A 14279-nucleotide genomic window follows, 5' to 3' on the forward strand; every position below is an offset into this window, starting at 1 on the left:
CAGCCTCTTGTCTGCCATTTTCCTTTCCTCAGGACAGCATGTGCCTGTGTGTACACATGTTGACAGGTGTGGGTCTGTGTGTGTATCTGGGGCATGGATCTGCGTGTTTGTAGGGCTGGTGTGTGAGTGGCATGTGTGGCTTTGTGTGTGGATGTGTATGCTTGTGTCTTTGACATATCCGCATATGCGTGCCCATGGGCATGTGTGAGTGTGTGTGTGAGATCCTGGTAGGGGTGGGACCAGGCCTTGGGGGAGGTCTGGACCTGGAACTCTGGCAGATGCATCCTGCCAGGACCATCCTGAGACAACAGGAAGAGAGGACTGCATGGCTGGAGGCCCAGGGCTGTGTCCTGTCCCCCCTTCCCCCAACGCACTGTATCCCATGTCCCTGTCCTCCTGGGGGACACAGCTCACTACTGACCCACAGGTCCAGCTCCTCTGTCCTTCCCTGCCCATCTCCCTTATGCTTGGTGTCCCGCTCTGGCAGCTTATTGTGGGACGGACCCCAGGAGATCCCCATTGTAGTTGGCTCCACACCATGCTGACCCACGCTGTACCAGGATGGCACACTCTGTACACCCAGATCTCATTTCAGCATCATGTGGACAAGAAGGCCACTAGCCAAGGCCTACTCACCCCTCCCTTCCATGCCTCCTATTGACCAAAACCTTCTAAGCACCACTCCACAGCGGGGCAGAGGCAGAAGGCCCTCACTGAGCATCTGGTCCCACTGTACAGACAGAGAAACTGAGGGCCTCCAGTTGGACTGCATCACCTCTCTCAGAAGGCAGCTCCTCGCCTGGCTGCTATGACCACTGCATAGTCTCTCCTTAACCTGAATCCAGTACGCCCCCTCCTGGCGCTCAGGCTAGTGGGCTTTGCCACCAGTTCCACCCTCCCAGGGTGAGCGTTAGCCCTCCCTGCACACCAGCCCCCACTGCACACCCCCACAACTGCTGGGAAGTGGGTGTTCTACAGAAGGGAGCCTCCCCTGGGGTGGTAAGGGGCTAGGAAGAAAACCCGAGAGGGCACCTCTGAGTTCGGTGCTGAAAGAGAAATAGGATTTTCCAGGTAGTGGAAAGTGAATAAAGCCACACCAAGCAGACAGCTGGCCTGTGAGCTACAGAAGAGGGAGGTCAGTGGGCTTGGGTTTGGACCTGTGAAGGAAGAAAGCATGGACCCCCCCAGCGGATCAGTTAAGAGGGTACCAGAGGAGAGGATGGCAGCCAACACCCACCTGCCCCAGGCTTTCGCGTGTCCCATGGTGAGGCCTGCAGCACTGCCCTGGGACCCCCAGGGTCTCCTTTTCTGGGGGTTCACACACAAGGCACACCCTGTGGCACCCCTGGCTAGGAGCTGTGGCAGATGTCAGCCCAGCTTCCTTTTGCTTCTATAAAGTAGGAACATGCCAGGACTTTCTTCTCTGCCCACTGCCCTTCTCTCCAACTTCATCTCCTAACACATCTCGGAGAGGCACAGAGCTCTCAGTGTTGTCCCAAGGGGCCAGGTGTTTCATATATTGAAGTCTTTGCTTTCACCTGTCTTTTTGCCCTAGACATTTGTACCTCTTTCCCTCCTGCGGAGCCGCCTCTTCAGGGTCTAGTTCACATGTCCCTTCCCTATGGTGGGGCAATCACCATTACTCAGGCCCCTTCAGCCTCCTGAGCCCCTGATGTTAGAATGCTTATCAGACTGATTTGTGGTTTTCTGGTCATGTCTGAAGAGAGGCTGTATTTTATTTTTCTTCCTAAGCTCAGTTCAGAGGAGATGTACACCGAAGATTGAGGAGATTGATTCAAGAATGGTAAGATGGATGATGGATGATGGATGATCAGGTGAACAAATGGATGGGTGGGTGGATAGGTGGGAGGGTGGCTGGGTGGCTGGATAGTTGGATAGATTGATGATGGGTAGATGGATAGTGGATGGATGGAATGATTAATGAGTGGTGGTGGAGGGTATGAATGGGGGCATGGATGGGGGTAGATGGATAGATGGCTGAGTGGATTGTGGGTGAATGGGGGGATAGGAATGGATGGGTGGATAGGAGTAGATGTGTAGATAAATGGATGGGGGTTGATGGGTAGATGTGGAGTGGATGGGTGAATGGGGGGGTTGGTCTGTGGGAGGATGAATGGGTGAGTGGATAGGTGAATGGGTGAGTGGATAGGTGGATGGGTGGATGCGGTTGGATGAGTGGATGGGTGGGGGATGGGTGGGTGGATTGTGGGTGGAAAGGTGGATGCTGGAGTGGATTGGTGGATGGGGAATAGAGTCTGTCAGATCCTCCTCCATAGAGGCCACCATACCACCAAGGGAAGCATCCATATCACTGTACTAAACAGACAGACCATCCATTGTCCTAGCCAACCCTTTTGCCCATCTGCACAAGCCTCTCCTCTGTCTCCAGTGTCCCTGTCTTCACGCACTTCCACTAGGCTCTGCATCATCAGCAGACTTTGCTGTAGACCTCACCATCCTCTGTCTTCACTGAAAACGGGATTTTTCTGAAGCCACCACTCTTGTTGGGGCAGTACTGCTCTCCACTGCACATGCCTGGTAATGGAGGGTTCCTTGTGGTCATCTCTGTACTCTGATGGTACCACTTACTCCCCACTAAAGCTGTCATCAGCTGCCATCCTGGTCACTTCCCTTTATTCTCTGCTCCTGGGGTTTCCAGTTCCTGCAACCCCAACTCACGCCATTCCCCATGACTTCAGCATCCACGTGGATGACTCATCAGGGTCCTGGCCTTTGTGGTCTTCATCCTCACTGTCCTTCCTCCTCCTCTCAGCCACTCACTTCTTGGGCACACCCTGGATCAGGTCCTCAAAAGAACTACACCATTACTGAGTGCCTGCCTTCCTGCCCTGCTCTCCCCATTTTTTCTTGTTAGGTGCCCTTGTCCCACCTCTGCTAAATCCTTCAACCTTATCAAAACTCCCAGTCCATGGGGCGCCTGGGTGGCTCAGTTGGCTAAGCGTCTGACTTTGGCTTAGGTCATGATCTCGATGGGGATTCGAGCCCCGCGTCGGGCTCTGTGCTGACAGCTAGCACAGAGCCTGCAGCCTGCTTCAGATTCTGCATCTCCCTCTCTCTCTGGCCCTCCCCTGCTTGCCCTGTCTCTCAAAAAAAAAAAAAAATTCCCAGTCCAGGGACTTCTCCTCATAGGCAACCCCCTCCCCAGCCTCATCCCCATCCTGGCACAGTGTGGTCTTCAGCCCATCATCCTGATCATTTCCTTGCCTCTCACCCTCCACCCCAACCACGCAGCACCCTCAGTGCTGCCCTGTGCTGCAGTGTGCCCTCAGTGGCTCAGAGCCCTGTGCTGCTGCCCCACCCCCTTCTTTTCCTGTAGGCAGATCCTAAATGAGCCCTCGGACTGAAGTTCAGGGTGTTCCTTCCTCCCTCATTCTCAGCATTAATGAAGTAAAGTCATTAGATGGAGATCATCTTTTCCCATCCAAACTCCACACTCCCTACCTAGGCCCTGGAAACCCTCTGACACTGCCACTCCCAAGGCCAAGATCTCCATCTCCCATCCTATAAACAAGTCCCCCCCACTACCCATTCTTTGACCCTCTGTCCCCTTCCAGCCCCCGCCCCCCTTCCCCTTTCCTATTCTCCTTCACAGCAAAAACTCTGCTTGCTGCCTTCTCTCACATTCACCCATCCTTCCACTGGGGTGCAGACCTTCTTCTCCCCCAACCCCCTGCTTCAGAGACCCATTGGTCAAGGCATCCCATGACCTCCATGCTATAGGACCAATGGGCGCTCCAGGTAGAGAGCAGGATTGCTTCCTCCTCTGCCAGCTGCTGTGAGTGCACTGTCCTCTTGTCTTCCTCCTTCCCTCTGCCCAGCACCACATGTACCACTCTTCCCTCTCTTCTCTGTAGGTCTCTCCCTTAGTGTCTAGATACCTCCAGAGTCTCTACTCCTGTTTTTCTCTCAACTTCAGCCTAAAGTATCCAGCTGCCGCAGCACTTATGCACCCTACAGACACCCCAAGTCCTACATTTCTGATGCTGAACTCCAGACTCACACCCTCTTCACCCCTGCCCAAGGCTTTTCCTTGATAGCCCCCATCTTTCCATATGGGAGCATCTGTGGACACACTTCTCCTCACCCTGGCCAATCACTGACCACCAAATCATCCCAGAGACAGCCCCTGCTCTCCCACTGGGGTCTGTCCAACTGCACTTACACCCAAAGTGGGCTCCTGGGCCTACCCTTGCCCTCCTTAAGTCCTCCACATAGCTGTCAGTGATACTTAGGAAATAGGAACGGGCCGTATCATGCTTGTGCTAAATCCCTTCAGTGACTTCCCACTGCATTTTCAGGGAAGTCCAAACTGGTGGCTGGGCTCCCAACCCCTTTACATTCCCTTTTGGGCCACCCTCACCTTGTGGTCATGTCCTCCAGCCATCAGGCCCTTTGAACTGTTCCATAACATTCATGCTCCTTCCTGACCCAGGGCCTTTGCACACACTCTTCCTGATTTGCTTCCTCTCACATGCCCTGCACAGGCTGGCATTTTCTCATCTCAGGCTTTAGCTTAGTCATGACCTTCTTACCTCTTCTAAAACCTAAGTCCCCCTTTAATATTTATCTTAACTTCCTGGTTACTTCCTTCATCCTTCTTGTTATAATCCTGTACATCCTTCTTGTTACAATTTGTAATTATCTTATTTACTTATTTGTTTGTTTAAGTTACATTTTTCCATTTCCTCTACTAAATAGTAAATTTCAATGGGGTAAGAACCAGTACAATTTCCTTTTCTACCCCTCCCCATATCTAGCACAGCATCTGGTACAGAATCAAGACTCCATAAATACTTGTTGAATGAATAAATGGATGACTGGATGGATGGATGGAAGAATGAGTAAATGGATGGATATAGGGGTGCATGGATGAATGAAAGAAAAGATGAGTAGCTGGACTATCAGATGGACAGACAGGATGGATGGATGGATGCATGGAAGGATGGGTGGATGGAAAGATGGATGAAAGGGTGGAAGGAGGGATGGCTAAATAGAAGGATAGATAGACAGATGGATAGAAGGATGGATTAAACGGAAGAATGGGTGGATGGATGGAAGGAAGCAAGGATGGATGGTTGCATGCATTGATGGGTGGATAGAAGGAGAGGTGGATGGCTGACTGGTTGGCTAAATAAACCTCAGGTTTTCCTTTAGGTTGGAACTATGTCAGACCCTGTCATTCCTCTGGAAAATATCTTTCCAGTTTTCAAGACCAAGCTCCCTGGTGACCATGTGTACCCCAGAATGCCCAGTAGCTAAGGCAGATTTGGTCCAGTGAGTGCCTTGCCCAGAGGCTCCATGCTGCCCAACCCCCACCTGCACCCCCAAAGAAGACGCATCCTTCCTGCCTGGTTGTTGTCTGTCCCCACTGTCCTTCCCTTCCCGCAGCAGGAAGCGCTGTCATCCTGGCCTCTGCCGCACTCCCCCTGCCTTCCTGTTCCTGGCCCAGGAACTGGCTCCTTCCTTCCCCTGGCCGGCGGCCCTGGCCCCCCAGCTTGAACAGAGCAGTCGGGGCAGGCGCCGGGCCGAGGTCAGGGAGGCCAGAGTGCACACCTCCTCTTCTCTGTGCTGTCAGCAGCCTTGGGCTGTTGGGGACACTGGAGTCAGCCACAGGCAGCTGGCTGTGGGAGCAGCACACTGGGATCCTGGGTGAGGGGCGAACGGCAGGGGGCAGGGATGTGGGAAGTCCTGTGCATTAAGCACTGACCATGACCTTGCAGTCACTGCCTCATTTGATTTTCACACAGCCTGGGAGGAAGGAAAGAATCACAAGACTAGTCGCCAATGAGGAAACTGAGTCTCCTGGTCCCATAGCAGCAGCAGGGTGACAGCTGTGTAGGACCCCAGGTCTGGCCAAGTCCAGGTCACATCTCTCAGTCTCCTTTTCTCCCACCACTCCCTGCTCCCCAGTAGCCTCCTTTCTGGCCTCTAATCTGTCCCTCATCCCAGAGGTCGTGACCTGAGGACACCTTCACTGAATGCTCATGGTCATCTGGAGCTATGTATGCCCTTGGCCTGGCCTCCAGGGTGATGCCTATCCCAACAGCCCCGCCCTCCTGGCCAACTTCACCTCCCTTTGCTCCTGCCACAGCCAGCATCCATCAGGTCCTTGCCTACCCCCGCTGCCGGCCTCAGGTTGTGCACTTTGTCCTTCCCTTTTCTGTGCCTGGAGAATTGCTGCTTCTGACCCAAGACACAGGGCTGAGCACATTGTCTCTATCCTGGCTCTGACCCACCACATGGGGAGGGTTCGTATCACCAGGCAGCTCCTGGGCGTCATGGCTCTGTCCTCAAGTCCAGCATGGCCAACCTGGGGATGATGTCAGGATTGTCTGTGAGCTCAGGGGTGCCCCCACACACTGCCAGAATGCAGTGGCAGTGGTTACTGCATTTGATAATTTCTTCCTACAGACATGTCATGGTCACTCTGTGGGTGATGGAGACTATGTGGCAGTCATGCCAGTCTGATACACACTCTCCTGAGCATCTGTGCCCAAGAGGACAGAGGCAGCCAAGGGCCAGGCCCATGGTTGCAGACTGGAGGCAAACTGAAGGAGAAACATGGGAGACAGCCGGGTTTGGGGTCTCTATGCATCTGCCGCAGGGCTGGGTAGATTTGGGGAGACCTGCTCCAGGTCTCTCTCCTTCACTCTTGGTGGAGAGGCACGGAAGTGTTCAATATTAGAGGCCCCCCACACCTAGCTGGTAACCTCTGTGCCTCCAGAGGTCAAGGGTAGGGTCAAAAGGCCACAATTTTCTGACCCTACAGGGCTGAGATGGCTGGGATGAGGGGCTGTTCCCAGAATGTGTTTGGAGCCCCTTGAGCCTGGTTGTGTGCCCCACAATGCCGCTCTTTGTCTGTATGGCCTTGGGTAAGTCCTTTCCTCTTTCCAAGCCCCCCGTTTTCCCACTTGAGAAATGAGAATTGTTCCCAAGACTACAGGGAACCACACACAACAAAATACCGCATTAAGAACCATAGCAAGAACAAACTGTTGCTGGGTTCTGCACATTGAACCCTTGGTTGTCACTGCCTGCTGAGTGCTTTGCATGTCACAGCTGTGATGGTGGGCAGGTGGGGGGTTAGAGAAAGCTGTGCTGGCAGGAGGGGGTGAGCTGAAATGGGCTTTGTAGACTGAGTAGGAGTTTGTTCCAGGACAACACACATGGCAGAGGGAAAGTACAAGGCCAGAGTATGGCTGACCTTGGGCTGTCACCTAGACAGATCAGATGTGGGGCAATGAAGTCACAGAAAAGGGTCCCAGGTCCCAGGTCAGCCTCAGACTTTTGGCCTTGCTCCCTAGGGTGTTTCCTTCTCCTGGTGATGGCACAGCTCCAGGGCTCTGAGCCCACCTTTGAGCTCCCCGACCCTCTCCAGCAGCTCTCTTGAGCTCCAGCCCTGGGTCCAGGCAGGGGGCCTTGTTTGAAGATGTTTCTGGCAGGGCATCCCCAGCCCTCCAACCAGACCACACTTACCACTGGGCAGGACAGCTGGAGCCACAGGGCACACAACTGTCCACCCCACAAGATTAGCAAGTGTTTAAAGGACAGAGAATTTCCAGCGTTGGCAAGGATGTGGGCACACAAGCACTCGCCGTAATAAAAGAATGCTCACATGCTTTGACCCCCAAATTTTCCTTACCCCATACTTCCTATTTAGGATAATCGTAGCAAACACAGATTTAGCACTTTTCTGTGTGCCTGCCCAGGGCTATGCACTCGTGCACACCACACACCCCCTAGGGCCCCCCTGAGGTGGATACTATTCATGGTATTTTGCATGTGAGTAAACTAAGCCACAGAGGTTAACTTGCTGCTCAGAGATGAGCTCTGGGGGACAGGATTATGGGAAGCTACCACTCACTCTATACAGGACCGCAGTATTTGCATTTCTGTGGTTTATGGAATGTAAAGGCCTTCAGCTGATCCAACCATCTTCCTTCCTTCAGCCCTGGAAGCACTGCTCTCCCACTAGGTTTGCCATCCTGGGGATGATCACCTGTCAGGCATTCCTGACTCTGCACATCCCCCACAGCCCTTGGGCATGAAGTTTGTCCATTCTCAGAGGCAGCACTAAAGGCAGGGTAGCTGGGGCCTCCGGGCCTGTCCCTCCTCTCTCCCTGCCCCCCTGGCCGAGGGCTTTGCATATCTAGCATGCAGACCTCTAGCAGTGGATGCCTCCTGCCCAGATAGCCAGATCCCAGGACTGCCCTCCTGCAGTCCTCTGCTGTCTGGCCAGCCTCAGGGTACATCCCCGCCATGCCAGTGTCTTCCCACTGGTCCACATCTTACCCAGTGGTTAGATTTCTAGAACACAAGTCGCTGTCCTGCCTAAAACCATTCTGCTGCTTGAGAGCAGAAGCTGAGCTCTTTGCTTGGCCTTACAGATGACCCGTGCCCCCCCCAAAGGTGCGTGTTGAGGCCCCTCCCCCCTCACTGGGACCCGGTGCCTGTTTCTGCAGCTCCATGCAGTGGTCGGCTCATTGCATTTGACAGTTGCTTCATGCAAGGATGAAGGAGCTTATGCTCGCCTTTAATGGTGGCATCTCTAGTATGAGACTTGTCCTGAGATTGCCCCCCATTCTCCTGAAGATCTAGGGGGCAAAGGGACAGCACACAGTGTGTGGGCAGGTGTGGAGGTGAGAGATGAACATGGAGATGTCCTGCCTTGAGGAAGGCACGTTGGCCAGGGGCAGACTTGGGGGAAAGGGAACGTGTCTGTGGGGCATGCTGCTTTTGAAAGGTCTCTGGGACAATCAAGGTAAAAATGTCCAAAAGGCAGTCAGAAATTTAGGACCCCCAAGGGCCCCCCCTCAGGACCCTTCTTCCTTGGGGAATGTGGACAACTGCTTGCCTCATGCCATCCAAGACCAGATACTCTGGCACCTGACACTCTAACACCTTGTGAGCCAATTCACCCCTCTGGCCTTAATTTCCTCCTCTCCAAAATGGGCACAATAAGCCTATGACACAAAGCTAAAATCTTCACGCACTCTAGGGCAAAGCAATTTGATTTACCATTTTATACTGAGGTGAGGCCTGCTGCTGGATGCTGGATGCTGCAAATGTGCATGTGTGTGCGTGCAGGCCTGCGTGCTGCTTAATACAGAGGGATCTCCATTCGGTAGAATTTAGGGTGGCTTTGAGAATGGGGCTTTAGTTTGGGTGAGGAAAAGTGCTCTCTGCTGGAACAGCCTGAAAGCCTGCATTCTGTGCCTCCGAGGCTCACAGCGAGTGGGAATGAAGCCGCCTCCCACCCACCTACTTGGAACAACCCCATCTTCCCCCAACCAGCCTGGAGCTTCTGGCAGCCTCCCAAAGGCCCGGGGGGGGGGGGGAAGACAAGGTGTATCTAGAGTGGGGGAAAGAAAGGTCATGTGCTGGGAGCTGGGGTGTGTGGTGGGTGTGGGTAGGCAGACATGGGGTTAGGGATGCCTCTGGGACCCCAGTGGGAAGGGTCAAGAAGTTGGTGCTTATCACTGAGGGTGTGGCTGAAAAGTCAGATCAGATCTGTTTTCCAGAGGTCCCACTGGGGCAGCATGGAGGCGATTTCAGGGAGGGTGTTGGGGCTGAGGTGGGAGCATGGGCTGCCTGAGTCCCCCTGAGGGCGACGTGGGGGGAGGGGCACGCTGGCAGATGCTGAGCTCCAGATGCAGGGCAGCTCTGCCAGGCGGCTGCCCTGGCCTGCCTGGGGTCAGGGCTCTGCTCCCCGGCGGCAGGACGGGCAGTGTTATCGGACAGCCCAGCTGCCTCAGAGGTGGCCCCCCAGCGCTGCTAAATCGGGGCTGTGGGCTTCTGCCGCAGGAAGAGGGAAACGCAGGCAGGATGTCCTCTCCTGTGGCCGACAAGTCCTTTCCCATGAACCTCTGCTGACCTCGCTGGCCACGTGGCGGGGCTCCCCCACTCACCACCCTGACCAGTGCTTGCTGGTGGGGCTACCCCCACCCTGGCCTGGCCTGGGGGAGGGGTGGAGGTGGCCTGAGGCAAAGGGGGACGCGGCCAGGGCGTGACTGCTGCCGCCCCACCCAGGCCCAGCCACTGCCAGCACTGAGTGCCCGCACCTTCCTGCTCCCAGACTTCTCCCTTCGGTGTGACCGGAAAACTGAGATCCCAGAGGAAGCCAGTGTCTGAAAAGGATCGAAACTCAGGAATCCCTGGCTCCAGCTGGACATGTCGTCCGCCTCTGGCTCAGAAGTCAGTGCGGGGAGTGTGAGGGGCTCTCCGGACCCCTCCCTCTGCCTCTTTTCCTCTCTGAGAGGCATCTCAGAGAGCAGTGGGGGCCAGGCCAGGCTCTAGAGGGGTTGAAATATGCCATATGGAGGAAAACATCCAAATAACAGCAGGAGGAGTATAAGCTAGACGCAGAGAAGAACTTCCCACTTAATTTCCATGGGTTCTCGGATTCCCTTTTGCCCTATTACTCTCAAGCACTCCCAAATTTCCTCCTTCTTTATCTGGCTCAGTTGCATGAATGGGGTCTCCCAGGAAGTCCCGCTGGCCACCTCCACCTGGAGGACCTCCCTCCCAGGGCAGCACGTCCTCTGTCCCCACATGTGCCCCTCCTCCATCTGGGCGTAAGCCAGAGACTGGCACACATCCTTCTCACCCCACCATCCCTTGCTGCCTCCTCCCCTGGTGTATCATCCTTGCCGTGGGCTCCCATCTTGTTTTGCCCCTCTGGCAATCCTTTCAGGGGACCTGACCAGGTGGCTCCCTGTCCAGAACATCCCCTTTCCAAGTGTGCTGCTGGCTCCTGCCACCTCCAACAGCCTCACCTCCCCCATTCCACCCTCTACCCCTCCTAAGACTAGCGTCATCTGACTATCCCTGAGTCCCCATATACCATCTGCACTTTCCCACCTCTGAACCTTTCAGGGGTTCTTTGCCCTACTTGGAATTCCCTTCCCTGGAGTCTGCAGATCCCTCCAAGAAGCCCCGAGCTAGAAACGATGCCACCTTCTTGTGCAGCCCACAGCTCCCAGCTGGACCCAATGGGGGTCACTGAGCACCTGCATCCCTACAATACAGATACTATGCCTCTGTCCCTGCCAGCCTGGCACTGAGGAAACCCCTGTAGGATGGAGCTGGTCCAAATCCTCCCTGAGCCAGCACCCTAGCTCAGATTTGCACAGAACCGCAGTCTCCTTCCTTGGGTTGGGGTCCCACTGCCTGGGGCAGGGTGGGGGAGCTGGCCAGATAATCCTCTTGTTATGCCTCATTCTCAGCGTGGGGTAGGCACTGTGCTCTGTGGAGGAAGCGGGCCCTTCAGCCACAGTGACTGAGCCAGGGCCAGTGGCCCAGCCCCTACCTCCTCCCTGCACTGACGTGCATACCCCGTCATACCCCTACACCTCTGTCCACACCTGGGTCTGGCTCAGGGATGAGCAGACAGGGACAGCAGAGAGTTGATTGGCTGGCAGGGACACTGTCCTTAGGCCAGGGCAGCCCAGCTTCTCAGGAGTCACTTGCTTCCACTACCTGTCCTTGAGCTGATTGCCTACTGTCCATGGCACAAAGAGCCAGCCTCTCTAGAGGGGCTCTGCTCCCTCTTGGGCCCATCTTCTGCTACCTGTCCTCTCCACAGACACCTCCAAGGCAAAGCTTTTTGGAACTGGACTGGGACCCCAAGCCATAAAGTCGGGTCCAAGTACAGCCCCTCAAGTGCTTGCCCACTGCACTGCAATGCATGGGGAAACAGGTGCAAGGAGAGGCGCAGGCCACAAAACTAGGAATTTAGGGGCAGAGCTGGGACAAAAATATAGTTCTAACAGCACACTGTTGAGGGTTCGGCTTCAGGGTTCCCAGGATTCTCACCTACCAGCGCCTGGCCACCCACTCTGGCTGCCCTGACACTTGGCTCCGCTTAAGTCTCTGTGTGTCTGCTCCAGCATCACCCATCGGGCTGGGAGCTCCTCAGGGCAAATGCAGGACTCATTTCCTACTCAGCCATGCCCTGATCCAGCCTGGGCTATCCTGCTCCAAGGACCCCTTCAGCTAACATCTTCTCTCTTCTTCACTGCCTGAACTTTGGTAAGAACTACCCGACCTCCCCATAGGACTAGCCTCATCTGTCTTTCCTCCTTCACCTCCTGGGCACCCAATACCAGGCGCTTCTGGTTCTTACACCTTGCACTATGTTCCCTGTCTCCCTGGAAGCCTCTTCCTGTCTGGCTTCCTCACTGGAGTGGGGGAATCCCATCCTGGAACCTTCACTGTGCTCCCTCTCCAGCTCCCCAGCCCAGCCTCTCGGTTGAGCCTCAGTCACTACACCCAACTGCCTACTGGACCTCAAGGTGGGGTCTCTCATTCTCAGCCTGGCCCCCTTCACTTCTCTCCATATTCATTCAGTCATTCAACACACACACCGAATATATGTAGGAGCCTGGACCTCAGCTGGATGCAGGAGAGCAAGGAAGGACTAAGGGGCAGGCCAGATGTCCTCCTCCAACCTGCCTCTAGATTCATCTATGCCTCCTTCATCTCCCCTGTCCTCGCCCTTCACCTGGTGAAGTCATAGAGAACAGAGCTTTGTTATTCTACAGATCCAGATCCCTTACTGACCATTTCCCTTACTGCTGGCCTCTGGGAACCTTGAAGAAGTTACACATGTCTTTATTCTATGCTCCCTCATCCATAAAATAGGTCTAACACTTCATTGTGAGATTAAAAGAGTTAAAACATGTAAAGCCAGTATTCAATATTGGCAGTGTTCAAAAATAGCAAGACCCCATCTTCCTCTCCGGCCCTTCCAGCACTTTTTTCCCCAACCACTGGGGACCCTTAACCCTCCTTCCACCCTATGATTCCCTGGGTCACTAGATAATGCGTGGACTTCTAGCACATCATCACTAAACCCCTGAGGGGTCATCCCTGACATCTCGATCCAAACATACCCTTCTGTCCCCTCCCTCATCTCCCACACTCCCCTTTCTCCAAACACACAGGGGCAACTTCTGGTCATATTCTTGTCACAGACCGGACCCTATCTCTCCTGCACTTAAGGAGTGCTGCTCCTTCCGTGGCTGCTGTTGCTTTTATAGTCCAGGCTCTTTGAGTTCGGCCTTCGAGGCTCCTGCCCCATTAAATACAGGGAGCGCTGGCATTCTGCCGCTCGCCACGCTGATCACTCCTGAATTGCCAACTCAAGATTCCCCTCAAGTTCCCACGTGCACCTGCGCCCAATCCTCCCGACAGCCTGTCTCTGGCAGTCCCCGAACCGCTGCCCCTGCAGTCTCTGGCCCAGGGAAGGTGGACACCTGCCCGGAGCGCCCTCTGGGGGACCCGCCTCGAGCGCAGCTGGGAGGCGTCGGGAAGTGCGCACCCGGGTCTGCGGCCCGGCGGGGATTGCCGCCTTGGAGCCCGGGGCCGGTCCCCGTTGCGTGAGGGTCGGAGGGCAGAACAGTGCGGCGCCGGGACTCCGCCGGGGAGCTAGTAAGCAAGCGAAGGATCCTATCTGAGGATGCGGTGCGGTGGGGCTCCAAGGGAGCTGAGACACAGACCGTGGAGGGTGGTCGAGGACCCCGAGCACAGTCCCAGCGCTGTGGTGCAGACGGTGCCCGGTCTCTGACCCGGCCGCAGTCTCCGCCCGCCCTTCCTTGATCCCGGCTAGCCCAGGCCCGATCTGCCGCGCTCCATCCGGCGAACGTATCCCCGGGCTCCCAGCCCAGTGTCCCCTCTGCCCCAGGCTCCCGGGGATCTAGTGCCCCAGCCGTCCCTCCTCGCCCCGGGGAGGTATCCCCCTCCGCAGCCAGCCGCGCCCTCGGGCGGGCGGCGGGCTCACCGCGCTCGCCGTCGAGCAGTCCGAGGCAGAGGCACAGGCGCAGGCACAGCGCGGCTCCCCACTGCATCTCCGGCCGCTGCGGCGGAGTCCGACTTGCGCGGCCGCCGCTTCGGGCTCGGGGTGTGAGCGCGCTGCCAGAGCGCGGGCGGGGCTGCAGCCAGGCTGCGGGCGGGGCGGGGTCCGGGCGAGATCCCCCCGGGGGGCGGGGCCAGACCCGTCGGACCGTCCCTCGCACCTATCAGTCCCGCCCCCTAGCCGGGTGGAGCTTGCCCGCTAGATCCGTGGGTTCGCGTGTTGCTCGGCGGCTTGGAGGCTGGTTAGTGTCCCCTTCCAAGTACGTGGCCACCGTACAGCCCTACGGTACGCCTCTGGGTGGACAGAGAATAAAGGTAATGCACCGGTCCTTCACTGCACGCTAAAAAAGGAATGAACTCTGCTGCGGTCAAGGTTAGAAAAA

At 55.9% G+C, this 14279-nt stretch overlaps 1 protein-coding gene across 3 annotated transcripts in view; it reads right to left on the minus strand.

Annotated features, from left to right (window-relative positions):
- Positions 1 to 13924, minus strand: part of FLT4 (fms related tyrosine kinase 4) — a 41796-nt gene extending 27872 nt beyond the window's left edge. For all 3 annotated transcript variants that reach the window (XM_029941952.1, XM_029941951.1, XM_029941950.1), the window contains exon 1: positions 13823 to 13924. In XM_029941952.1, the coding sequence (XP_029797812.1) occupies positions 13823 to 13889 (67 nt within the window). In that variant the 5' untranslated portion in view covers positions 13890 to 13924. The remainder of the gene's footprint in view (positions 1 to 13822) is intronic.
- Positions 13925 to 14279: the final 355 nt, after the last annotated feature.

This window comes from Suricata suricatta, chromosome 6 (genome assembly GCF_006229205.1).
Source record: "Suricata suricatta isolate VVHF042 chromosome 6, meerkat_22Aug2017_6uvM2_HiC, whole genome shotgun sequence".
Lineage (NCBI taxonomy): Eukaryota > Metazoa > Chordata > Mammalia > Carnivora > Herpestidae > Suricata > Suricata suricatta.